Here is a 27,656-nt window from a genome sequence, read left to right on the forward strand (position 1 = left end):
AGAGGGTGAATAGGCAAGACAACAGATTTAAGTGCCTTTGAACAGGGTATGGTAGTAGGTGCCAGGTACACAGGTTTGTGTCAAGCACTGCAACGCTGCAGGGTTTTTCATGCTCAACAGTTTCCCGTGTGTGTCGATAGTGGAAATAAATAAATCATGCAGATGACACCAGAATTCAGCTACTATCTTATGTGTGAACGTCAAGTGTAAACCTTGAGTACTGTGTCAGGTGTGAACATCAAGTGTAAACCTTGAGTACTGTGTCAGGTGTGAACATCAAGTGTAAACCTTGAGTACTGTGTCAGGTGTGAACATCAAGTGTAAACCTTGAGTACTGTGTCAGGTGTGAACATCAAGTGTAAACCTTGAGTACTGTGTCAGGTGTGAACATCAAGTGTAAACCTTGAGTACTGTGTCAGGTGTGAACATCAAGTGTAAACCTTGAGTACTGTGTCAGGTGTGAACATCAAGTGTAAACCTTGAGTACTGTGTCAGGTGTGAACATCAAGTGTAAACCCTGAGTGTCAAAATCAAATCACATTTTATATGTCACATGCGTCGAATACAACAGGTGTAGACTTTACTGTGATATGCTGAATACAACAGGTGTAGACTTTACTGTGACATGCTGAATACAACAGGTGTAGACTTTACTGTGATATGCTGAATACAACAGGTGTAGACTTTACTGTGATATGCTGAATACAACAGGTGTAGACTTTACTGTGATATGCTGAATACAACAGGTGTAGACTTTACTGTGATATGCTGAATACAACAGGTGTAGACTTTACTGTGATATGCTGAATACAACAGGTGTAGACTTTACTGTGATATGCTGAATACAACAGGTGTAGACTTTACTGTGATATGCTGAATACAACAGGTGTAGACTTTACTGTGATATGCTGAATACAACAGGTGTAGACTTTACTGTGATATGCTGAATACAACAGGTGTAGACTTTACTGTGATATGCTGAATACAACAGGTGTAGACTTTACTGTGATATGCTGAATACAACAGGTGTAGACTTTACTGTGATATGCTGAATACAACAGGTGTAGACTTTACTGTGATATGCTGAATACAACAGGTGTAGACTTTACTGTGATATGCTGAATACAACAGGTGTAGACTTTACTGTGATACGCTGAATACAGCAGGTGTAGACTTTACTGTGATATGCTGAATACAACAGGTGTAGACTTTACTGTGATATGCTGAATACAACAGGTGTAGACTTTACTGTTATACGCTGAATACAACAGGTGTAGACTTTACTGTGATATGCTGAATACAACAGGTGTAGACTTTACTGTGATATGCTGAATACAACAGGTGTAGACTTTACTGTGATATGCTGAATACAACAGGTGTAGACTTTACTGTGATATGCTGAATACAACAGGTGTAGACTTTACTGTGATATGCTGAATACAACAGGTGTAGACTTTACTGTGATATGCTGAATACAACAGGTGTAGACTTTACTGTGATATGCTGAATACAACAGGTGTAGACTTTACTGTTATACGCTGAATACAACAGGTGTAGACTTTACTGTGATATGCTGAATACAACAGGTGTAGACTTTACTGTTATACGCTGAATACAACAGGTGTAGACTTTACTGTGACATGCTGAATACAACAGGTGTAGACTTTACTGTGATATGCTGAATACAACAGGTGTAGACTTTACTGTGATATGCTGAATACAACAGGTGTAGACTTTACTGTTATACGCTGAATACAACAGGTGTAGACTTTACTGTGATATGCTGAATACAACAGGTGTAGACTTTACTGTGATATGCTGAATACAACAGGTGTAGACTTTACTGTGATATGCTTACTTACAATCCCTTAACCAACAATGCAGTTGTAAGAAAATATGGTTAAGAAAATATTTACTAAATAAACTAAAGTAAAAAATGTATTATAAAAAAGTAACACAATAAAATACCAATAATGAGGCTATTAAAAGTGGGTACCTGTACTGAGTCAATGTGCGGGGATACAGGTTAGTCGAGGTAATTTGTACAGTCGTGGCCAAAAGTTGACACAAATATTAATTTTCACAAAGTTTGCTGCTTCAGTGTCTTTAGGTATTTTTGTCAGATGTTACTATGGAATACTGAAGTATAATTACAAGCATTTCTGTCACGCCCTGACCTTAGAGACCTTAGAGATCTCTATTTTGATTTGGTCAGGGCGTGAGTTGGGGTGGGCATTCTATGTTTTGTGTTTCTATGATTTTCTATTTCTATGTTTTGGCTGGGTATGGTTCTCAATCAGGGACAGCTGTCTATCGTTGTCTCTGATTGGGAACCATACTTAGGTACCCTTTTTCCCACATGTGTTTGTGGGAAGTTAACTTAGCCTTAAGCGTCACGGTTTGTTTTGGTATGGTTTATTGGCGACATCGACTAAGAAAAGTATGTATGCTCACCACGCTGCACCTTGGTCCTCTTCTTTTGACGGCCGTGACAATTTCATAAGTGTCAAAGGCTTTTATTGACAATTACATGAAGTTGATGCTGAGTCAATATTTGCAGTGTTGACCGTTCTTTTTCAAGACCTCTGCAATCCGCCCTGGCATGCTGTCAATTAACTTCTGGGCCACATCCTGACTGATGGCAGCCCATTCTTGCATTATCATTCTTGCTTGGAGTTTGTCAGAATTTGTGGGTTTTTGTTTGTCCACCCGCCTCTTGAAGATTGACCACAAATTCTCAATGGGATTAAGGTCTGGGGAGTTTCCTAGCCATGGACCCAAAATATTGATGTTTTGTTCCCCGAGCCACTTAGTTATCACTTTTGCCTTATGGCAAGGTGCTCCATCATGCTGGAAAAGGCATTGTTCGTCACCAAACTGTTCCTGGATGGTTGGGAGAAGTTGCTCTCGGAGGATGTGTTGGTACCAGTCTTTATTCATGGCTGTGTTCTTAGGCAAATTGTGAGTGAGCCCATTCCCTTGGCTGAGAAGCAACCCCACACATGAATGGTCTCAGGATGCTTTACTGTTGGCATGACACAGGACTGATGGTAGCGCTCACCTTGTCTTCTCCGGACAAGCTTTTTTCCGGATGCCCCAAACAATCGGAAAGGGGATTCATTAGAGAAAATGACTTTACCCCAGTCCTCAGAAGTCCAATCCCTGTATCTTTTGCAGAATATCAGTCTATCCTGTCTATCCTGGAGAGAAGTTGCTTCTTTGCTGCCCTTCTTGACACCAGACCATCTTCCTAAAGTCTTCGCCTCACTGTGCGTGCAGATGCATTCACACCTGCCTGCTGCCATTCCTGAGCAAGCTCTGTACTGGTGGTGCCCCGATCCCGCAACTGAATCAACTTTAGGAGACGGTCCTGGCACTTGCTGGACTTTATTGGGCGTCTTGAAGCCTTCTTCACAACAAATGAACCGCTCTCCTTGAAGTTCTTGATGATCCGACAAATGGATGATTTAGGTGCAATCTTACTAGCAGCAATATCCTTTCCTGTGAAGCCCTTTTTTATGCAAAGCAATGATGACGGCACTTGTTTCCTTGCAGCTAACCGATCGCTGCCGCTGTACATAGTCTATCGGTAAATAGCCCACTCATTTTTACCTACCTCATCCCCATACTGTTTTTATTTATTTTATTTTCTGCTCTTTTGCACACCAATATCTCTACCTGTACATGACCATCTGATCATTTATCACTCCAGTGTTAATCTGCAAAATTGTAATTATTCGCCTACCTCCTCATGCCTTTTGCACACAATGTATATAGACTCTCCTTTTTTCTACTGTATTAATTGTTTACTCCATGTGCAACTCTGTGTTGTCTGTTCACACTGCTATGCTTTATCTTGGCCAGGTCGCAGTTGCAAATGAGAACTTGTTCTCAACTAGCCTACCTGGTTAAATAAAGGTGAAATAAAAAAATAAAAAATTGACAGAGGAAGAACAATGATTCCAAGCACCACCCTCCTTTTGAAGCTTCCAGTCTGTTATTCGAAATTGATCAGCATGACAGAGTGATCTCCAGCCTTGTCCTCGTCAACACTCACACCTGTGTTAACGAGAGAATCACTGACATGATGTCAGCTCGTCCTTTTGTGGCAGGGCTGAAATTCAGTGGAAATGTTTTTTGGGGATTCAGTTCATTTGCAAGGCAAATAGGGACTTTGCAATTCATCTGATCACTCTTCATAACATTCTGGAGTATATGCAAATTGCCATCATACAAACTGAGGCAGCAGACTTTGTGAAAATTAATATTTGTGTAATTCGCAAAACTTTTGGCCATGTATGTACATGTAGGTAGCGGTAAAGTGACTATGCATTCAGGTGTAAATCTTAGGTATGAAAGTCAAGTGTAAACCCTGAGTACTGTGTCAGGTGTGAATCCCGTCTCAGGTGAGTCTTACCTCCTCCTCGTAGAGAGCCATGCCCCGGGCTGAACCTCCTGTGCCTGCCTTCTTCACCTGGGACAGGAGGGAGTTTGAGGGTGAGATCACTTCTATCAGTATTATTAACAGTTGGATCCCCAATGTACAAGTGGTTCAGTGGTTAGACAACCGTCTCCAGACATCATGGACACACGCTGTTGTAGTTCCTACCTGGACCACCCTCTCTAGACACACGCTGTTGTAGTTCCTACCTGGACCACCCTCTCTAGACACACGCTGTTGTAGTTCCTACCTGGACCACCCTCTCTAGACACACGCTGTTGTAGTTCCTACCTGGACCACCCTCTCTAGACACACGCTGTTGTAGTTCCTACCTGGACCACCCTCTCTAGACACACGCTGTTGTAGTTCCTACCTGGACCACCCTCTCTAGACACACGCTGTTGTAGTTCCTACCTGGACCACCCTCTCTAGACACACGCTGTTGTAGTTCCTACCTGGACCACCCTCTCTAGACACACGCTGTTGTAGTTCCTACCTGGACCACCCTCTCTAGACACACGCTGTTGTAGTTCCTACCTGGACCACCCTCTCTAGACACACGCTGTTGTAGTTCCTACCTGGACCACCCTCTCTAGACACATGCTGTTGTAGTTCCTACCTGGACCACCCTCTCTAGACACACGCTGTTGTAGTTCCTACCTGGACCACCCTCTCTAGACACACGCTGTAGTTCTTCATCTGGTTGGCTTTGAGTTTCTTCAGAGCAACACGCGTCTCTCCTATGAACTCATTGTGTCCGAACTTGTCCATATCACTCACCGACAGCCTGGAAGCAGGAAGAGGAGTTTTAATCTCTTATTATTTTGTCATTTTATCCCCCTTTTTCTCCCCAATTTTGTGATATCCAATTGCAATCTTGTCTCATCGCTGCAACTCCCCAAATGGCTTGGGAGACGCGAAAGTCGAGTCATGCTTCTTAACACCTGCTCACTTAACCCAGGAACCAGCTGCACCAATGTGTCGGACGAAACACTGTTCAACTGACGACAGCTTGCAGGCGCCCGGTCCTCCACAAGGAGTCGCTAGAGCGCGATGAGCCAAGTAAAACCCTCTCCTAACCCAGACGACCCTGGGCCAATTGTGCGCCACCCTATGGGACTCCTGGTCACGGCCGGTTGTCACGGTGGGATCGAACCCCAGGCTGTAGGGATGTCGCAGGCTGTAGTGACGACCGCTGCGCCACTCGGGAGGCCCAGGAAGAGTTTTATTCTCTTACTCTCTTCTTGCATCACAGAACAGTTGTTATTCTCCTTTTTCCCTTTAGCTCTGGGAAATCGTACTGATTTAAATGGAGAGCCACTGAACAAAACTGGACCAATATCAATGGAATCATTTCAGATGGCCCAGTGGGTCACTCATACAGTATATCCAGTAGTGGTATGGTTGAGGCTGTTATTACCGTAGTGTTTTGCGCTGCATGTCATCATCAGTGATACCGTGGTACACTAGAGTCTCATTCCACACTGGGTTCAGAGTGCCCTTCAGGGTCTTAGTACGCAGCTTGTTAGACTGGAGGAAACGGGGAGAGGGGGAGGGGAGAGACAGGGGAAGAAATAGAGCAGGAGACAAAGGGAGATAGATGGAGAGAGACAGAGAGAGAGAAAGATTTTTCTTATTTTCACTTAGTGCAAAGTTTGTTCGACTTTTAGACTGTCTAACAGACTGTGGAGAGAAGATGAATAGATATACAGTACATGATTATTCACTGGGGGAACGTCTGTGTCAACAGGAAGCAGGAGTACAGGCCTACCGTGTGGTCCAGTGGTTAAAGATCCCAGCACAGATGTACAGCCTAAGCTACCAGAGTCGGTATTGGGTTCGAATTCGACCCATGCCCTTCTAACATACAAACTCTCCTAGTTTTTCTGTCTCGTCTTCACTGTCCTATCTCATTAAAAAAAATACATCAAACCAGGGCTACAACACAAAGACAAAGAACCAGAAGTGTTGAAGTTACCTTACTGGCTCCAGGTAAGAGGTGGAGCTTGACGTAGGGGTCTGCTAGTCCGTTAGAGTCCATCGGCTTTAAACCCTGTGAGAGAGAGAGAGAGGGAGAGCAAGATGTCATCAAGGCAAAGGGTGGCTACTTTGAAGAATCTCAAATATAAAATATATGTATATTTGTTGCACACTCTTTTGGTTACTACATGATTCCATATGTGTTATTTCATAGTTTTGATGTCTTCACTATTATTCTACAATGTAGAAAATAGTAAAAATCATTTTAAAACCCTGGAATGAGTAGGTGTGTCCAGAATTTTGACTGGTACTGTGTATGCGTATCCACTGTGTCGTGTGTGTGTTTTTACCTTGGCTTTGACTATGTTGCAGTGCAGCGTTTTGTTCCCCTGTTCATAATGCAGAATGAACTCCAGCAACCCCAGCGTGGCTGATGGACAGAACAAAATAATGACAAAAGAAAGTCAGATTGGTTTCTGCTGCCAACAAAGAGATAGGGAGAGGGAATAACAGAACCACAGAGAGGGAGAGGGAATAACAGAACCACAGAGAGAGGGAGAGGGAATAACAGAACCACAGAGAGAGGGAGAGGGAATAACAGAACCACAGAGAGAGGGAGAGGGAATAACAGAACCACAGAGAGAGGGAGAGGGAATAACAGAACCACAGAGAGAGGGAGAGGGAATAACAGAACCACAGAGAGAGGGAGAGGGAATAACAGAACCACAGAGAGAGAGAGAGGGAATAACAGAACCACAGAGAGAGGGAGAGGGAATAACATAACCACAGAGAGAGGGAGAGGGAATAACATAACCACAGAGAGAGGGAGAGGGAATAACAGAACCACAGAGAGAGGGAGAGGGAATAACAGAACCACAGGGAGAAGGAATAACAGAACCACAGAGAGAGGGAGAGGGAATAACAGAACCACAGAGAGAGGGAGAGTGTGTGTACATTAGAACACGTGTATTTTATGGTTGTTCCACGCAAAGGAATTATCTATAGAGCTCTGAGACAGGATTGTGTCGAGGCACAGATCTGGGGAATGGTACCAAAAAATGTCTGCAGCATTGACGGTCTCAAAGAACACAGTGGCCTCCATTCTTAAATGGAAGCAGTTTGGAAACACCAAGACTCTTCCTAGAGCTGACTGCCTGGCCGAACTGAGCAATCAGGGGAGAAGGGCCTTTGTCAGGGAGGTGACCAAGAACCCGATAGTCACTCTGACAGAGCTCCAGAGTTCCTCTGTAGAGATGGGAGAAACTTCCAGAAAGACAACCATCTCTGCAACACTCCAATCAAGCCTTTATAGTAGTAGAGTGGCCAGACGGAAGCCACTCCCCAGTAAAAGGTACATGACAGCCCACTTGAAGTTTGCCAAAAGGCACCTAAAGGACGCTCAGACCATGAGAAACAAGATTCTCTGGTCTGATGAAACCAAGATTGAACTCTTTGGCCTGAATGCCAAGCGTCACGTCTGGGGGAAAGCTGGCACCATCCCTACGGTGAAGCATGGTGGTGGCAACATCATGCTGTGGGGATGCTTTTCAGCAGCAGTGACTGGGAAACTAATCAGGATTGTTTCCTAATCAGGAAAGATGAACAGAGCAGTACAGAGAGATCCTTGATGAAAACCTTCTCCAGAGCACTCATGACCTCAGACTGGGGCGAAGGTTCACCTTCCTACAGGAAAACGACCTTAAGCACAAGTCTCTGAATGCCCTTGAGTGGCCAAGCCAGAGCCTGGACTTGAATCCGATCGAACATCTCTGGAGAGACCTGAAAATAGCTGTGCAGCAATGCTCCCCATCCAACCTGACAGACCTTGAGAGGATCTGCAGAGAAGAATGGGAGAAACTCCCCAAATACAGCTGTGCCTTGTAGCGTCATACCCAAGAAGATGCAAGGCTGTAATCGCTGCCAAACATGCTTCAACAAAGTACTGAGGAAAGGGTCTGAATACCTACTGTTGAGTCGGAAGTTTACATACACCTTAGCCAAATACATTTAAACTCAGTTTTTCACAATTCCTGACATTTAATCCTAGTAAAAATTCCCTATCTTGGGTCAGTTAGGATCACCACTTTAATTTAAGAATGTGAAATGTCAGAATAATAGTAGAGAGAATGATTTATTTCCGCATTTATTTATTTAATCATATCCCCAGTAGGTCACAAGTTTACATACACTCAATTAGTATTTGGTAGCATTGCCTTTAAATTGTTTAAATTGGGTCAAACGTTTCAGGTAGCCTTCCACAAGCTTGCCACAATAAGTTGGGTGAATTTCTCCTGACAGAGCTGGTGTAACTGAGTCAGGTTTGTAGGCCTCCTTGCTCGCATATGCTTTTTCAGTTCTGCCCACAAATTTTCTATAGGACCCAATACCTTGACTTTGTTGTCCTTAAACCATTAACTTTGGAAGTATGCTTGGGGTCATTGTCCATTTGGAAGACCCATTTGTGACCAAGCTTTAACTTCCTGACTGATGTCTTGAGATGTTGTTTCAATATATCCACATAATTTCCCTACCTCATGATGCCATCTATTTTGTGAAGTGCACCAGTCCCTCCTGCAGCAAAGCACCCCCACAACATGATGCTGCCACCCCCGTGCTTCAAGGTTGGGATGGTGTTCTTCGGCATGCAAGCCTCCCCATTTTTCCTCCAAACATAATGATGGTCATTATGGCCAAACAGTTATTTTTGTTTTATCAGACCAGAGGACATTTCTCCAAAAAGTACGACCTTTGTCCCCATGTGCAGTTACAAACCGTAGTCTGGCTTTCTTATGCCGGTTTTGGAGCAGTGGCTTCTTCCTTGCTGAGCGGCCTTTCAGGTTATGTCAATATAGGACTCCTTTTGCTATGGATATAGATAATTTTGTACCTTGTTCCTCTAGTATCTTCACATGGTCCTTTGCTGTAGTTCTGGGATTGATTTGCACTTTTCGCACCAAAGCACGTTCATCTCTAGGAGACAGAACGCGTCTCCTTCCTGAGCGGTATGATGGCTGCGTGGTCCCATGGTGTTTATACTTGCATACTATTGATTGTATAGATGAATGTGGTACCTTCAGGTGTTTGGATATTTCTCCCAACGATGAACCAGACTTGTGGAGGTCTACAATTTGTTTTCTGAGGTCTTGGCTGATTTCTTTTGATTTTCCCATGATGTCAAGCAAAGAGGCACTGAGTTTGAAGGTAGGTCTTGAAATACATCCACAGGTACACCTCCAATTGACTCAAATTATGTCAATTAGCCTATCAGAATCTTCTAACGCCATGACATCATTTTCTGGAATTTTCCAAGCTATAAAGGCAGAGCCAACTCAGTGTATGTAAACTTTTGACCCACTGGAATTGGGATACAGTGAATTTTAAGTGAAAAAATCTGTCTGTAAACAATTGTTGAAAAAATGACTTGTGTCATGCACAAAGTAGTAGTCCTAACTGACTTGCCAAAACTATAGTTTGTTATTAACAAGAAATGTGTGTAGTGGTTGAAAAACAAGTTTTAATGATTCTAAGTGTATGTAAACGTCCGACTTCAACTATAAATGTGATATATATTTATTCCATATTTTTTTACACATTTGCAAAAAATTGTAAAAACATTGTTTTTGCATTGTCATCATGGGTTATTCTGTGTAGATTGATGAAGAGAATTTTAAAAACTTGATTGTAGAACAAGGCTGCAACGTAACTATATGTGGAAAAAGTCGAGGGATCTGAATACTTTCCGAATGCACTGTAGGTCGGGGTAAAGTGACTAGGCAACAGGATATATATTAATAGTAGCAGCAGCGTATGTGATGTGTCAAAAGAGTTAGGACAAAAAGGTCAATGCTTTAGCAGTCTTATGGCTTGTGGGTAGAAGCTGTTTAGTGTCCTGTTGGTTGCATACTTTGATACCGTTTAAAATAAAAAATAAAAAATATTTCACCTTTATTTAACCAGGTAGGCCAGTTGAGAACAAGTTCTCATCTACAACTGCGACCTGGCCAAGACAAAGCAAAGCAGTGCGACAAAAACAACAGCACAAAGTTACACATAAACAAATGTACAGTCAGTAACACAATATAAAAATCTATGTATAGTGTGTGCAAATGTAGAAGAGTGGGGAGGGGAGGTAAGGCAATAAATAGGCCATTACTGCTGTAGCGATAGATGCGCGGATGATGATGTGCAAGTAGAGATACTGGGGTGCAAAAGAGCAAGAGGGTAAGTAATAATATGTGGATGAGGTAGTTGGGTGTGCTATTTACAGATTGGCTGTGTACAGGTACAGTGATCGGTAAGCTGCTCTGACAGCTGAATATTAAAGTTAGAGAGGGAGATATAAGTCTCCAGCTTCAGTGATTTTTGCAATTCGTTCCAGTCATTGGCAGCAGAGAACTGGAAGGAAAGGCGGCCAAAGGAAGTGTTGGCTTTGGGGATGACCAGTGAAATATACCTGCTGGAGCGCGTGCTAAGGGTGGGTGTTGCTATGGTGAACAGTGAGCTGAGATAAGGTGGGGCTTTACCTAGCAAAGACGTATAGATGACCTGGAGCCAGTGGGCTTGGTGACGGATATGCAGTGAGGGCCAGCCAACGAGAGAATGCAGGTTGCAGTGCTGGGTAGTATATGGGGCTTTGGTGACGAAACAGATGACACTGTGATAGACTACATCCAGTTTGCTGAGAAGAGTGTTGGGGGCTATTTTGTAAATTACATCCCCAAAGTCAAGGATCGGTAGGATAGTCAGTTTTATGAGGGTATGTTTGGAAGGAGGCTTTGTTGCGAAATAGGAAGCCGATTCTAGATTTAATTTTGTATTGGAGATGCTTTATGTGAGTCTGGAAGGAGAGTTTACAGTCTAACCAGAAACCTAGGTATTTGTAGTTGTCCACATATTCTAGATCAGAACCGTCCAGAGTAGTGATGCTAGTCGGGCGGGAGGGTGTGGGCAGCGATCGGTTGAAGAGCATGCATTTAGTTTTACTTGCATTTAAAAGTAGTTGGAGGCCACGGAAGGAGAGTTGTATGGCTTTGAAGCTCATTTGGAGGTTTGTTAGCACAGTGTCCAAAGAATGGCCAGGTGTATACAAAATGGTGTTGTCTGCGTAGAGGTGGATAAGAGAATCACCAGCAGCGAGAGCAACATCATTGATGTATACAGAGAAAAGAGTCGGCCCGAGAATTGAACCCCATAGAGACTGCCAGAGGTCCGAACACACTGAACTCTATCTGAGAAGTAGTTGGTGAACCAGACGAGGCAGTCATTTGAGAAGCCAAGGCTATTGAGTCTGTCGATAAGAATGCGATGATTGACAGTCGAAAGCCTTGGCCAGGTCAATGAAGATGGCTGCACAGTATTGTCTTTTATCGATGGCAGTTATGATATAATTTAGGACCTTGAGTGTGGCTGAGGTGCACCTATGACCAGCTCGGAAACCAGATTGCATAGTGGAGAAGGTACGGTGGGATTCGAGATGGTCGGTGATCTGTTTGTTAACTTTTAGAAAAGCAGGGCAGGATGGATATAGTTCTGTAACAGTTTGGGTCTAGAGTGTAGACCGGGGGGGGCAAGTTGCTGCAGGGGGTGCTGAGATGTTGGCCGGGGTAGTGGAAAGCATATGCTTATTGTAATTATCAATTTCCGTGTGGCAGCAGAGAGAACAGTCTATGACTTGGGTGGCTGGAGTCTTTGACAATTTGTAGGTCCTTCCACTGACACCGCCTGGTATAGAGGTCCTGGATGGCAGGGAGCTCAGCCCCAGTGATGTACTGCACCGTACTCAGCACTCTCTGTAGCACCTTGCGGTCGTGTTCCTTGCAGTTGCCATATCAAATGGTGGTGCAGCTCTCAAAGGTGCAGCTGTAGAACTTTTTGAGGATCTGAAGGCCCATGCCGAATCTTTTCAGCCTCCTGACGGGGAAGAGGCGTTTTTGTGCCCTCTTCACAACTGTGTTGGTGTGTGGGGACTATGATAGGACCTTAGTGATGTGGACACCTAGGAACGTGAAGCTCTCGACCCGCTCCACTTCAGCCAAGTCAATGTGAATGGGGACATGCTCGGCCCTACGTTTCCTGTAGTCCACGATCAGCTCCCTTGTCTTGCTGACGTTGAGGGAAAGGTTGTTGTTCTGGCACCACACTGCCAGGTCACTGACCTCCTCCCTATAGGCTGTCTCGTCGTTGGTGATCAAGCCAACCACCATTGTGTCGGCAGCAAACTTAATGATGGTGTAGAAGTCGTGGGTGAACAAGGAGTACAAGAGGGGACTATGCATGCACCCCTTACAGGCCACCGTGTTGAGGGTCAGCGTGGCGGATGTGTTGTAACCTCTAACCCCTAAACCTAACCCTAAACCTTAACCCCAAACCCCTAACCCTAATTTTAACCCTAACCATCATTTTAACCCTTAACCTAACCTCTAAGCCTAAAATAGGCTTTTTCCTTGTGGGGACATTCAAATGGTCCTTGTTTTAGTATCTGGTCCCCACAAGGATAGTAAAACCAAACACACACACACACACTCACTTACTGGATTCATCAGAGTCGTATTCGTTGTCATTGTCTTCGTTGGGAGCGGGGCCTGTTGGTGGTGCCATGCTGGTTTTGGGGGCAGGAGTGGGTTTCTCCTCCCTGACTAGAGGTGGCGCTCTCTCCTCTCTCTGCTGTGGGCATCTGCTCTTCTGTGGTGCAGGGGCTGACGAAGAGAAATACAGATATCTAGCCAGTCTCAATTTCAAAGTAGAAGCGATTATGCAAGTTAGTCGTTGGTGGCAATTGGTAGGTTAACAAAACCAAAGTTGTTTCTTCTTATCCATTGACTGCTTTCAGAGGGGAGAAGGCAACACATATGTCATTTTGTAATTTGGGTGAAATGTCCCTTTAATCATACCCTGTGCTGTGACTGTGTCAGCTGGAGCTGGTGGGTTCTCTCTTCCCCTGACTGTGGGAGGTCTGGAGCCTAACTGTCTTTCCATCTTCACCACTTCCTCCACCACGGCAGGGCTAACCTGGGCCTCAGCAACACCCTCTAGTGTCTGAGCAGAGCTATTGCCCTCTGGGTCCTGTTGCTCCGAACTGGAGTATGGGGGCTCATCAGTGGGCTCTGAGACGAGACAGAGAGAGGAAGATTACATTTTGAAATATATATGTCCTCGATACCCAACATCTGAGACAAACTAAAAGCTTTTGCTTTTACCTCTCATACAAGTCCAACTAGTAGTGAAATGGAAATGCTTGTTTCCACTGCTCACCTTGGTTTTGTATGTTGGAGTAGGAGTTATCCTGCTGCTCCTGCCGCTCTGTGTAGTCCTCCGCACCAGGGTCTGACTGGTAGCTGGGCTGGGTACGGGGATAGGGCTGGGCACTGGGCTGGTGGTGGGAATGGGTAGGGGTCTGGGTACGGGGGCTCTCTGAACCTGTCCCTCTGGGCCTGGAGATGGGCAGGGGAGCAGGGAGGACTTGCTGGGGTTGTCCCTTAAAGAACCATGCTCCAGAACGCTTCAACATTTAGACATAAAACGAGAGATGGAGAGACACAGAGGAAAAGAGAGAGAGAGGGAAGAGATGTAGAGAAAGAATGAGAGAGAGATCGCAGGAGATATAGAGAAAGGGAGAGGGAGAGAATTAGATGGAAAGAGAGAAAATTAGATGGAGGGGGGGTAGCGTGCTTAGCAGATGAGTTATCACACATTGATTGACAAGTAGGACCATTTAATTAAAGGGTCTGAAACATAGTGACTGAACCAGCTGAACCCTCATCTCCCTCCTTCTCTCGTCTACCCATTCACTCTCTTCCCCCTTCACTCTCTTCCTCTCTCCCCCTTCTCTCTCTTCCCCTTCTCTCTTTTATCCCTTATCTTCCTCCTTCTCTCTCTTCTACCCCTTATCTTCCTCTCTCTCCCCTTCTCTCTCCATCTGTCTCTCCATTTAGATTTTGAAGGGACAAACAACCACAATTGTTTCTCATAAGAGGGAATATTCAATGGAGGATAATTAGAGGGTACTGAGAATTATTATTAAAATGATTAAAGCTACTGACTGTCTCTCCACCCCTTCTTTCCTCCCCTCATCACTCTCCCCTTGTCTCCTCCCCTCTGCCCCTCACGCCTCTCCTCTCACTTCTTTCCTCCCCTCATCACTCTCCCCTTGTCTCCTCCCCCTCTGCCCCTCACGCCTCCCCTCTCACTTCTTTCCTCCCCTCATCACTCTCCCCTTGTCTCCTCCCCCTCTGCCCCTCACGCCTCTCCTCTCACTTCTTTCCTCCCCTCATCACTCTCCCCTTGTCTCCTCCCCTGCCCCTCACGCCTCTCCTCTCACTTCTTTCCTCCCCTCATCACTCTCCCCTTGTCTCCTCCTCCCCTTGTCTCCTCCCCCTATGCCCCTCACGCCTCTCCTCTCACTTCTTTCCTCCCCTCATCACTCTCCCCTTGTCTCCTCCCCCTCTGCCCCTCACGCCTCTCCTCTCACTTCTTTCCTCTCTCTCTTTCCCTCTCTCTCATTCCTCCTCACCTCTTGATGTTCACTGCAGATCCTACAAACCCACACTGGAGATGACGAACGGCTGTTCTGAATCCCACACTTACTGCACATGTGCTGGAGGCAGAAACCCACACGCACACGCACACACACACACACACACACACACACGCACACGCACACACACACACACACACACACACACACACACACACACACGCACACACACACAGGTCTCTTGAGGCAGTGCAGGTACACACACAATTTTACAGTTCATGTAGTGAATGGACAGGATAATCTCTAAGTAACAAGAACTAGAAAGTAGAACAAAAGAAAGTAACAAAATAATGAGTTACAGGAGTTACAGGCAGTGAAAATTCTTTCAAGTACTACCTAAGTAGTTGTTTTGGGTATCTGTACTTAACTTTACTATTTATATATTTTACTTTTACTTCATTACATTCTTAAAGACAATTATGTACTTTTTACTGAATACATTATCCCTGACACCCAAAAGTACTCGTTACATTTTGAATGCTTAGTAGGACAGGAACATTTTCTAATTCACACACTTATCAAGAGAACATCCCTGATCATCCCTACTGTCTATGATCTTGTGGACTCACGAAACACACATGCTTCGTTTGTAAAGGATGTCTGAGTGTTGGAGTGTGCCCTTGGCTATCTGTTTAAAAAACAAGAAAATGGTGCCATCTGGTATAAGGAATTTGAAATTATTTATACTTTTAATTTTATAGTTAAGTATATTTTAGCAATTACATTTACTTTTGATACTTGTTATTATTAATTTGTTTATTAATTTTTTACTCCTTTTTCTCCCCAACTTCTTGGTATCCAATGTAACGTTCTGGGTGTAGTGGGTGAGAAGTCAGGCGCAGGAAGCAGAGAGTTCAGGGTAGTGCTAAGGTCAGAACGTGACAGTAACCCCCTAAAGGTGTGGACTCCGGCCGCAAAACCTGAACCTATAGGGGAGGGTCTGGGTGGGTGTCTGTCCGGGGTGGCGGTTCTGGCACGGGACCCCACTCCACCATAGTCTTTCTCCGCCTCCTTAACCGCCTCCGTGACCTCTTAAGAGCGGCAACCCTCGCCGCCGACTTCGGACTGGGGACCCTAGCCACTTGTCCCGAATGGACGGGAGATTCCGGCAGCGCCGGAGTGAAGGACGACTCTGGCAGCGCCGGAGAGGCGGGAGACTCCGGCAGCTCCGGAGTGAAGGGCGATTCCGGCATTGCCGGCGTGACAGGCGCCTCTGGCAGCTCCTGGCTGACTGACGGCTCTGGCAGCTCCTGGCTGACTGATGGCTCTTGCAGCTCCTGGCTGACTGGCAGCTCAGGACAGACTGGCGGCTCTGGCAGCTCAGGACAGACTGGCGGCTCTGGCAGCTCAGGACAGACAGGAGACTCTGGCAGCGCTGGGCAGGAGGAAGGCTCTGGCAGCGCTGGACAAGCGGGAGCACCTGTAGGGAGAAGACTGAGAGACAGCCTGGTGCGAGGGGCTGCCACCGGAGGGCTGGTTTGTGGAGGTGGCACGGGATAGACCGGACCGTGAAGGCACACTGGAGCTCTTGAGCACTGAGCCTGCCCAACCTTACCTGGTTGAATGCTCCCTGTAGCCAGGCCAGTGCGGCGAGGTGGAATAGCCCGCACTGGGCTGTGCTGGTGAACCGGGGACACCATGCGTAAGGCTGGTGCCATGTCCACTGCCCCGAGGAGACGCACTGGAGACCAGATGCGCTGAGCCGGCTTCATGACACCTGGCTCTATGCCCACTCTAGCCCAGCCGATACGAGGCGGTGCAATGTACCGCACCGGGCTATGCACACGCACCGGGGATGCCGTGCGCCTCACGGCATAACACGGTGCCTGCCCGGTCCCTCTCGCTCTCCGGTAAGCACGGGGAGTTGGCTCAGGTCTCCTACCTGACTTAGCCACACTCCCCATGTGCTCCCTCCCAGTAATTTTGGGGGGCTGCCTCTCGGGCTTCCTTGCCAGCCGTGTTCCCTCGAAGCGCTGGCTCCCATTACCTGCTGCTTCCGCTCTCCTGGCTGCCTCCACCTGTTCCCATGGGAGGCGATCCCTTCCAGCCAGGATCTCCTCCCATGTGTAGCAACCCTTGCAGTCCAAAACGTCCTCCCATGTCCAGGAGTCCTGAGATCGCTGCTGCCCGATACCACGCTGCTTGGTCCTTTTTTGGTGGGTGGTTCTGTAACGTTCTGGGTGTAGTGGGTGAGAAGTCAGGCGCAGGAAGCAGAGAGTTCAGGGTAGTGTTAATTTAATGCACAAAACGGCGAACATAAGCCAACCCCACGAAAACACAGGGCGTACAACAAAACGCCCCAAACACGGGGACTTAAACTGTCCAGCAAACCCCACAAAATGGGAAACATGTAACCCACAGACGTGCACACAAGTTACACAAAACAAGGGAACTAAGGTCAGAACGTGACATCCAATCAGTAGTTACAGCTTTGTCTCATCGCTGCAACTCCCGTATGGACTCAGGAGAGGTGAAGGTCGAGAGCCGTGCTTCCTCCGAAACACAACCCAACCAAGCCAGGCCGCACTGCTTCTTGACACAATGCCCACTTTAACCCGGATGCCAGCCGCACCAATGTGTTGGAGGAGACACCGTACACCTGGTGACCGTGTCAGCATGCCCTGCGCCCGGCCCGCCACAGGAGTTGCTAGTGTGCGATGGGACAAGGACATCCCTACTGACCAAAGCCTCCCCTAACCCGGACGATGCTGGGTCAATTGTGCGCCGCCCCATGGGTCTCCCGGTCACGGCCGGCTGCGACAGAGCCTGGACTCTAGTGGCCCAGCTAGCACTGCAATGCAGTGCTTTAGACCACTGCCCCACTCGGGAGGCCAACTTTTGATACTTAAGTATATTTAAAACCAAATACTTTTAGACTTTTACTCAAGTAGTGTTTTACTGGGTGACTTTCACTTTTTCTTGAGTCATTTTCTTTTAAGGTATCTTTACCTTTACTCAAGTCTGAACATTTGGTACTTTTTCCACCTCTGGTTACAGGAGTTACAGGAGATAAAGGAGTTACAGGAGATAAAGGAGTTACATGAGACACAGGAGATAATAGAGTTACAGGAGAGACAGGAGTTACAGGAGTTACAGGAGATATAGGAGTTACAGGAGAGACAGGAGTTACAGGAGTTACAGGAGTTACCGGAGTTACAGGAGTTATAGGAGTTACAGGAGATACAGGAGTTACAGGAGATACAGGAGTTACAGGAGTTACAGGAGTTACATGAGTTACAGGAGAGGAGATACAGGAGATAAAGGAGTTACAGGAGATAAAGGAGTTACTGGAGATACAGGAGATAAAGGAGTTACAGGAGATCCAGGAGTTACAAGAGTTACAGGAGATACAGGAGTTACAGTAGTTTACCCCTGCGAGTCCAGTCAATATGTTGTAATGGTCTCTGTAGGTAGGTGTGTTTGTTACCTTCTTGCAGTAGGAACAGAGTACAGAGGTGACTCCCTGCTGTCCAAACGTCTCTCCACACAGCAGACAACGAGACTGACCATCTCCACACGCAGTCTTCTTCATACTGTCCAACCTAGTGGCAAAACGCCTGCAGTACACACACACACACACACACACACACACACACACACACACACACAACAAAGGACACAGACTGTCCAGACAGGTCGCCAACCGCCTAGAGATCACACAGTATGCACACACACACCCACCCACACACACACACAGTTTTCTATTTCTCTCTCGTTCTCGTTCCTCGCTCTCTCTCTCTCTGTCTGTCTCACCCGATCCTCTCCTGCTCCATGGCCTCTATGGTCTCAGCCCGAGCCAGAACACTGTTGATGATCTCCTTCTCTTCGTCTGTTAGCGCGACCTCCTGAGGACCTCCTCCATGACCTCCACCATGCTGGTACATCCTGCTGACTGACCTGACAGACGGAATGGACACACCGGTAGAATTTGCCGGTCAACAGTACTTAACATCAGATTTGGTCCAGACCAGACCAAAAACCAATATCCGTGGATGTGGAAATCAAGACTAGTCCGGACTGCACCAAAAAAAGATGTCCAAAAGGCTTCGGTCCGTGCTTACTGAGGTGTAGCCTACAGTACTGCCTGTTAAATCATTGTATGAATTCCCATCTATGTGGTAATCCTACCGTTTATAAAACACCAAAAAGAGACGTCCAAAAGACGTTGGCTCATGTTTACTGGGGTGTAGTCTACCATGCCGCAATGCAATTGTATGAATGCCCATCCATGTGGTAGGCCCACTGTTTGTAAAACAGGCCGTTGTATTGGCTTCATTAGTCCTGATTCCTGTGACTAATCAATTTGGCTATTTAGGCTCTGAATATCAGCTACCCAACTTTATCAGGAGTTATTGTGAGCATATTTGCAATGTGACACAGTGGGAAATGCAGAAGTATGTTATTTTTTCGCTACAATCAGCTTGTCCCAAAAAAATTTATGGATACAAATTTGAAACCACTGATCATGACAATGGGGTGAAACTCCTGGCTAACAGTTGTTATGGTCCATTCCATAGTGTCCATTCTACTTTCACCTGTCCTGTTTTTAGGACATGTTGTTTGATAACATGACAGCAAATGTTTTGTTTGATTAGGCGCCATTTACTGCTATTTGATGGGAGAAACCTGCATAATGTAAAAAGTGTCTGTGTCATTACATTGTCATCCATTTTATCTCTAGCCTCTAGGCTACAGAAAAGTGTCTGTGTCATTACATTGTCGTCCATTTTATCTCCAGCCTCTAGGCTACAGAAAAGTGTCTGTGTCATTACATTGTCATCCATTTTATCTCCAGCCTCTAGGCTACAGAAAAGTGTCTGTGTCATTACATTGTCATCCATTTTATCTCCAGCCTCTAGGCTACAGAAAAGTGTCTGTGTCATTACATTGTCATCCATTTTATCTCCAGCCTCTAGGCTACAGAAAAGTGTCTGTGTCATTACATTGTCATCCATTTTATCTCCAGCCTCTAGGCTACAGAAAAGTGTCTGTGTCATTACATTGTCATCCATTTTATCTCCAGTCTCTAGGCTACAGAAAAGTGTCTGTGTCATTACATTGTCATCCATTTTATCTCTAGCCTCTAGGCTACAGAAAAGTGTCTGTGTCATTACATTGTCGTCCATTTTATCTCCAGCCTCTAGGCTACAGAAAAGTGTCTGTGTCATTACATTGTCATCCATTTTATCTCCAGCCTCTAGGCTACAGAAAAGTGTATGTGTCATTACATTGTCATCCATTTTATCTCCAGCCTCTAGGCTACAGAAAAGTGTCTGTGTCATTACATTGTCATCCATTTTATCTCCAGCCTCTAGGCTACAGAAAAGTGTCTGTGTCATTACATTGTCATCCATTTTATCTCCAGCCTCTAGGCTACAGAAAAGTGTCTGTGTCATTACATTGTCATCCATTTTATCTCAGCCCTCTAGGCTACAGAAAAGTGTCTGTGTCATTACATTGTCATCCATTTTATCTCCAGCCTCTAGGCTACAGAAAAGTGTCTGTGTCATTACATTGTCATCCATTTTATCTCCAGCCTCTAGGCTACAGAAAAGTGTCTGTGTCATTACATTGTCATCCATTTTATCTCCAGTCTCTAGGCTACAGAAAAGTGTCTGTGTCATTACATTGTCGTCCATTTTATCTCCAGCCTCTAGGCTACAGAAAAGTGTCTGTGTCATTACATTGTCATCTATTTTATCTCCAGCCTCTAGGCTACAGAAAAGTGTCTGTGTCATTACATTGTCATCCATTTTATCTCCAGCCTCTAGGCTACAGAAAAGTGTCTGTGTCATTACATTGTCATCCATTTTATCTCTAGCCTATAGGCTACAGAAAAGTGTCTGTGTCATTACATTGTCGTCCATTTTATCTCTAGCCTCTAGGCTACAGAAAAGTGTCTGTGTCATTACATTGTCGTCCATTTTATCTCCAGCCTCTAGGCTACAGAAAAGTGTCTGTGTCATTACATTGTCATCCATTTTATCTCCAGTCTCTAGGCTACAGAAAAGTGTCTGTGTCATTACATTGTCGTCCATTTTATCTCTAGCCTCTAGGCTACAGAAAAGTGTCTGTGTCATTACATTGTCGTCCATTTTATCTCCAGCCTCTAGGCTACAGAAAAGTGTCTGTGTCATTACATTGTCATCCATTTTATCTCCAGCCTCTAGGCTACAGAAAAGTGTCTGTGTCATTACATTGTCATCCATTTTATCTCCAGCCTCTAGGCTACAGAAAAGTGTCTGTGTCATTACATTGTCGTCCATTTTATCTCCAGCCTCTAGGCTACAGAAAAGTGTCTGTGTCATTACATTGTCGTCCATTTTATCTCCAGCCTCTAGGCTACAGAAAAGTGTCTGTGTCATTACATTGTCGTCCATTTTATCTCCAGCCTCTAGGCTACAGAAAAGTGTCTGTGTCATTACATTGTCGTCCATTTTATCTCCAGTCTCTAGGCTACAGAAAAGTGTCTGTGTCATTACATTGTCGTCCATTTTATCTCCAGCCTCTAGGCTACAGAAAAGTGTCTGTGTCATTACATTGTCGTCCATTTAATCTCCAGCCTCTAGGCTACAGAAAAGTGTCTGTGTCATTACATTGTCGTCCATTTAATCTCCAGCCTCTAGGCTACAGAAAAGTGTCTGTGTCATTACATTGTCGTCCATTTTATCTCCAGCCTCTAGGCTACAGAAAAGTGTCTGTGTCATTACATTGTCATCCATTTTATCTCCAGCCTCTAGGCTACAGAAAAGTGTCTGTGTCATTACATTGTCGTCTATTTTATCTCTAGCCTCTAGGCTACAGAAAAGTGTCTGTGTCATTACATTGTCGTCCATTTTATCTCCAGCCTCTAGGCTACAGAAAAGTGTCTGTGTCATTACATTGTCATCCATTTTATCTCTAGCCTCTAGGCTACAGAAAAGTGTCTGTGTCATTACATTGTCGTCCATTTTATCTCCAGTCTCTAGGCTACAGAAAAGTGTCTGTGTCATTACATTGTCATCCATTTTATCTCCAGCCTCTAGGCTACAGAAAAGTGTCTGTGTCATTACATTGTCATCCATTTTATCTCCAGCCTCTAGGCTACAGAAAAGTGTCTGTGTCATTACATTGTCATCCATTTTATCTCTAGCCTCTAGGCTACAGAAAAGTGTCTGTGTCATTATATTGTCGTCCATTTTATCTCCAGCCTCTAGGCTACAGAAAAGTGTCTGTGTCATTACATTGTCATCCATTTTATCTCCAGTCTCTAGGCTACAGAAAAGTGTCTGTGTCATTACATTGTCATCCATTTTATCTCCAGCCTCTAGGCTACAGAAATTGTCATCCATTTTATCTCCAGCCTGTCTGTGGCATTACATTGTCATCCATTTTATCTCCAGCCTCTAGGCTACAGAAAAGTGTCTGTGTCATTACATTGTCATCCATTTTATCTCCAGCCTCTAGGCTACAGAAAAGTGTCTGTGTCATTACATTGTCGTCCATTTTATCTCCAGCCTCTAGGCTACAGAAAAGTGTCTGTGTCATTACATTGTCATCCATTTTATCTCCAGCCTCTAGGCTACAGAAAAGTGTCTGTGTCATTACATTGTCATCCATTTTATCTCCAGCCTCTAGGCTACAGAAAAGTGTCTGTGTCATTACATTGTCATCCATTTTATCTCCAGCCTCTAGGCTACAGAAAAGTGTCTGTGTCATTACATTGTCGTCCATTTTATCTCCAGCCTCTAGGCTACAGAAAAGTGTCTGTGTCATTACATTGTCATCCATTTTATCTCCAGCCTCTAGGCTACAGAAAAGTGTCTGTGTCATTACATTGTCATCCATTTTATCTCCAGCCTCTAGGCTACAGAAAAGTGTCTGTGTCATTACATTGTCATCCATTTTATCTCCAGCCTCTAGGCTACAGAAAAGTGTCTGTCATTACATTGTCATCCATTTTATCTCCAGCCTCTAGGCTACAGAAAAGTGTCTGTGTCATTACATTGTCATCCATTTTATCCCCAGCCTCTAGGCTACAGAAAAGTGTCTGTGTCATTACATTGTCATCCATTTTATCTCCAGCCTCTAGGCTACAGAAAAGGCCACATAGACATTTATTTTTTATACCCCTTTTTCTCTCCAATTTCGTGGTATCCAATTGGTAGATACAGTTCTTGTCCCATCGCTGGACTCGGGAGAGACTAAGGTCGAGAGCCGTGCGTCCCCCGAAACACAACCCAGCCAAGTCGCACCAATGTGTCGGAGGAAACACTGTACACCTGGCGACCGTGTCAGCGTGCATTGCGCCCGCCACAGGAGTTGCTAGTGCGCGATGGGACAAGAACATCCCTGCCGGCCAAACCCTCCCCTAACCCGGATGACGCTGGGACAATTGTGTGCCGCCCCATGGGTCTCCTGGTTGCGGCCGGCTGCGACAGAGCCTGGACTCACGGATCTCTAGTGTCACAGCTAGCACTGCGATGCAGTGTCTTAGACCACTGCGCCACTCAGGAGGCCACATATTATTTCTACCATATCCTAGATCTGCTACATGATTTATGTTAGATACATTTTTTGGGACGGAACATTGGTGGATCGCCGCAGCGATGCGTCTCTCCAACAGAACCTGGAGAGGTGCGCTGGGAATGAACAAGCAAAATATTTAGCGCCCCTGCAAACCAGTGAACCTCTGCTCGCAGACACACGTAAACGTCCTCCTTGACAGCGTACCAACTGATTGAGCTATACAACAGGTACCAATTAGTTAGCTCCATCGGCGACATTTCAAGCTAGCTGTGGAGTGAACTTAACTCGTTACAGATGCATCAGTCCTGTCTGTCTCAACCCTGATCCTGGTGACCCGCAGACAACACTGAAATACATGGACCTAAAGGATACACGGCTGTAGATATTCTACTTGACAGTGCTCTAATCTAGCCGATGATAATGATGTGTGCCTCTGTTCCTTGTTCAGTGAAAACATCTAGAGGCATTTTCAGTTCCTGGTAGCAGGGTATTGAACCCTGAGTAATGCACAGTAGTATTGAACCCTGAGTACAGATCACTCCAGAGGCGACGGTTGACTTGCCTTCTGGTGTGTGTTTCTCACTTTCTCTCTCTCTTGCCTACTCATTCTCTCTCCTCCCCCTCTCTCCTCTCTATTCTTTCTGTACTGTCACAAATGTTCTCTCCCTGATGATTAGAAATGTCAGGGGTTACTGTGACCGCCTGCGGCATGGCAACATGACTGATTGCTGTCACAGTGTGTGTGTGTGCATGCATCCATGCATGAGTGTGTTTGAGTGACATTGGTGGGTTGAGGGGGCGAAGTCAGGGGAGGGCTCAAGGAGAATGTTCAAGAACACTCTCACCCCATGTGTCATCACACACACACACACACACACACACACACACACACACACACACACACACACACACACACTGTATGACATCAGTCTACAACCATAGAATGGTGCAGATGGAGAGAAGAAGAGATTAGTATATTGATGTCTCATGAACAATATGACAAGGTCCCCTTGACTTGGTTACAAGGACTACAGAAGATGTTCTAAAGAGGCGAGCCCTGCCCACAGTAGCTCTGTGTACAGAACACACACGACATGACATTACATCAGCTTCACTGACCCCCTCCTACCCTGACACACACTAGCACACTACCATGGATATATAGTCACCTCCAGCTACATAATGGTTCATTCAACCCTACTCCTCTCCCCTCCCCTCCTCTCCACCTCTCCCCTCTACCTCTCCCCTCATCTCCACCTCTCCACCTCTCCCCTCCTCTCCACCTCTCCTCTCCACCTCTCCACCTCTCCCCTCCTCTCCACCTTTCCTCTCCCTCCTCTCCACCTCTCCCATTCTCTCCTCCTCTCCACCTCTCCTCTCCCCTCCTCTCCACCTCTCCCCTCCTCTCCACCTCTCCCCTTCTCTCCTCCTCTCCTCTCCTGCTCTCCACCTCTCCTCCTCCTGCTCTCCACCTCTCTCCTCCTCCTCCTCTCCACCTCTCCTCTCCCCTCCTCTCCACCTCTCCTCCCTCCTCCACCTCTCCCTTCTCTCCACCTCTCCTCTCCTGCTCTCCACCTCTCCCCCCTCCTCTCCACCTCTCCCTCCACCTCTCCCCTTCTCCACCTCTCCCCCTTCTCTCCACCTCTCCCCTCCTCTCCACCTTTCCTCTCCCCTCTCCCCTCTCCACCTCTCTCCTCTCCATTCTCTCCCCTCCTCTCCACCTCTCCCATTCTCTCCCTCCTCTCCACCTCTCCTCCCCTCCTCTCCACCTCTCCCTCCCCCACCTTCTCTCCTCCTCTCCTCTCCTGCTCTCCACCTCTCCTCTCCTGCTCTCCACCTCTCCTCTCCTCCTCTCCACCTCTCCTCTCCCCTCCTCTCCACCACCTCTCCCTCCTCTCCACCTCTCCCCTTCTCTCCACCTCTCCTCTCCTGCTCTCCACCTCTCCCCTCCTCTCCACCTCTCCCCTCCTCTCCACCTCTCCCCTTCTCTCCACCTCTCCCCTCCTCTCCACCTTTCCTCTCCACCTCTCCCATTCTCTCCTCCTCTCCACCTCTCCTCTCCCCTCCTCTCCACCTCTCCCCTCCTCTCCACCTCTCCCCTTCTCTCCTCCTCTCCTCTCCTGCTCTCCACCTCTCCTCTCCTGCTCTCCACCTCTCCTCTCCTCCTCTCCACCTCTCATCAGCTGCTTCACATGTAAAATCTCCCATCCAAAGCTGAACAAACACACGTACACACCAACGTGAAATGAGTTTGCTCTGAGTGGTTTGCATATAAACACACACACACACACACACACACACACACACACACACACACACACACACACACACACACACACACACACACACAGACAGTGTGCAGGACTAACGGGGCTGAGATCAAAGCCAGTCCTGTGACTAAAGGAAGTAAGTCTGTTGGAGAACCTGAAAGTAAACATGATATTAAAAACAACAGTGTGTGCGTGTGTGTCCTGAGGGTTGATGGGAACTCTTTTCAATCAACACCTCTTCTCCGCTGACCCACTCAAAGGACACTTGTCACTAGAAAGACTTCTGTTTGATTCACACTTTTCTAATAACATGGCTGGGTGAAACAGGGACTGGTGTGTGCTTGTCGACAGTAGAACATTCTTTCATCTGGGGAAGGAGAATGAAAACTGTACAGAAAGTTACATTTTTCTCTCTTTCCAAACATTACAAAACAAAAACAGTTTTCAGTTCACATCTGGTTTGAGTCTGATTAGGAGATGAAAGAGCCAGGTCGTTTTAAAACAACATGCTATGTGGTGTGTGTTGGTATGTCTGTGACAGCAGCTGCAGAGGCCTGCAGTGGACAAACAGACATACAAACACACACACACACACACACATCAGCACACCTCCCCCTGCACACACTGCACACGCAACACCCACACACAGCAAGCTGAGAAAGAGGACCTGTCATCATGCATCTATCGACTGACACTTTCACTGGCCCAGGGAAAAACACACACACACACACATACACACACAGCTCAGGGAACTGCAGTCCAAGTGTGTGTGTGTGTGTGTGTGTGTGTGTGTGTGTGTGTCATCCCATGTCATCCCTGCGTCATCGTCCGGTTTCCCTCGTTTCTTTACATCTCACAATAGAATTCATGAATAATAGTAGAATAATAGTGAAGACACCACAAAAATGCTGGTTGACTTGACAAACAAGACAAACTGGCACAGGGAAACAGGAAACACAGGGATAAATATACCGGGGATGGGGGGTGGAGACAAGCACAAGGACAGGTGAAACAGATCAGGGCGTGACCGTTCCCACATATGCAGATCACTGTACCTGTTCATAGCCCATCTGTATACAGCCCATCTATCTACCTCATCCCCATACTGTATTTATTTATTTAGCTCCTTTGGCACCACAGTATCTCTACATGCACATCCATCTTTTGCACATCTACCATTCCAGTGTTTAATTGCCATATTGTAATTACTTCGCCACCATGGCCTATTTATTGCCTTAACTCCCTTATTTGACCTTATTTGCACTATAGACTTTGTTTTCTTTTTTTCTACTGTATTATTGACTGTATGTTTTGTTCATTCCATGTGTAACTCTGTGTTGTTGCATGTGTCGAACTGCTATGCTTTATCTTGGCCAGGTCGCAGTTGCAAATGAGAATTGTTCTCAACTAGCTTACCTGGTTAAATAAAGCTGAAATAAAAAATAAATAAATACCTTGTCACAACACAACTGATTGGCTACAAACACATTAAGAAGGAAAGAAATTCCACAAATTAAATTTTAACAAGGCACGTCAATTGAAATGCATTCCAGGTGACTACCTCATGAAGCTGGTTGAGAGAATGCCAAGAGTGTGCAGAGCTGTCATAAAGGCAAAGGGTGGCTACATTGAAGAATCTCAAATATAAAATATATTTTCATTTGTTTAACATTTTTTAGGTTACTACATTATTCCGTATGTGTTACATCATAGTTTTGATGTCTTCACTATTATTCTACAATGTAGAAAATAGTAAAAATAAAGAAAATCCCTTGAATGAGTAGGTGTGTCCAAACTTTTGACTGGTACTATATCACAGGCAGCCAGTGGCACTTTAATTGGGGGGGGACGGGCTCATAGTAATGGCTGGAACGGAATTATTGGAATGGTATGTGGTTTACATGTGGTTGTTACGATTCCATTC

At 45.8% G+C, this 27,656-nt stretch overlaps 1 protein-coding gene across 1 annotated transcript in view; it reads right to left on the reverse strand.

Annotated features, from left to right (window-relative positions):
* Nucleotides 1-27,656, reverse strand: part of LOC115118789 (double C2-like domain-containing protein beta) — a 45,393-nt gene that overhangs the window by 2,761 nt on the left and 14,976 nt on the right. Inside the window, exons 3-13 of the mRNA XM_065007752.1 lie at nt 18,708-18,851; nt 18,382-18,511; nt 14,933-15,014; nt 13,673-13,930; nt 13,312-13,524; nt 12,952-13,116; nt 6,772-6,851; nt 6,420-6,494; nt 5,862-5,971; nt 5,102-5,228; nt 4,418-4,474 (exon numbers count right to left, since the gene is read on the reverse strand). Coding sequence (XP_064863824.1) covers nt 4,418-4,474; nt 5,102-5,228; nt 5,862-5,971; nt 6,420-6,494; nt 6,772-6,851; nt 12,952-13,116; nt 13,312-13,524; nt 13,673-13,930; nt 14,933-15,014; nt 18,382-18,511; nt 18,708-18,851 — 1,441 coding nt within the window. The remainder of the gene's footprint in view (nt 1-4,417; nt 4,475-5,101; nt 5,229-5,861; nt 5,972-6,419; nt 6,495-6,771; nt 6,852-12,951; nt 13,117-13,311; nt 13,525-13,672; nt 13,931-14,932; nt 15,015-18,381; nt 18,512-18,707; nt 18,852-27,656) is intronic.

Source organism: Oncorhynchus nerka, linkage group LG22, assembly GCF_034236695.1.
Source record: "Oncorhynchus nerka isolate Pitt River linkage group LG22, Oner_Uvic_2.0, whole genome shotgun sequence".
Classification (NCBI taxonomy): Eukaryota; Metazoa; Chordata; class Actinopteri; order Salmoniformes; family Salmonidae; genus Oncorhynchus; species Oncorhynchus nerka.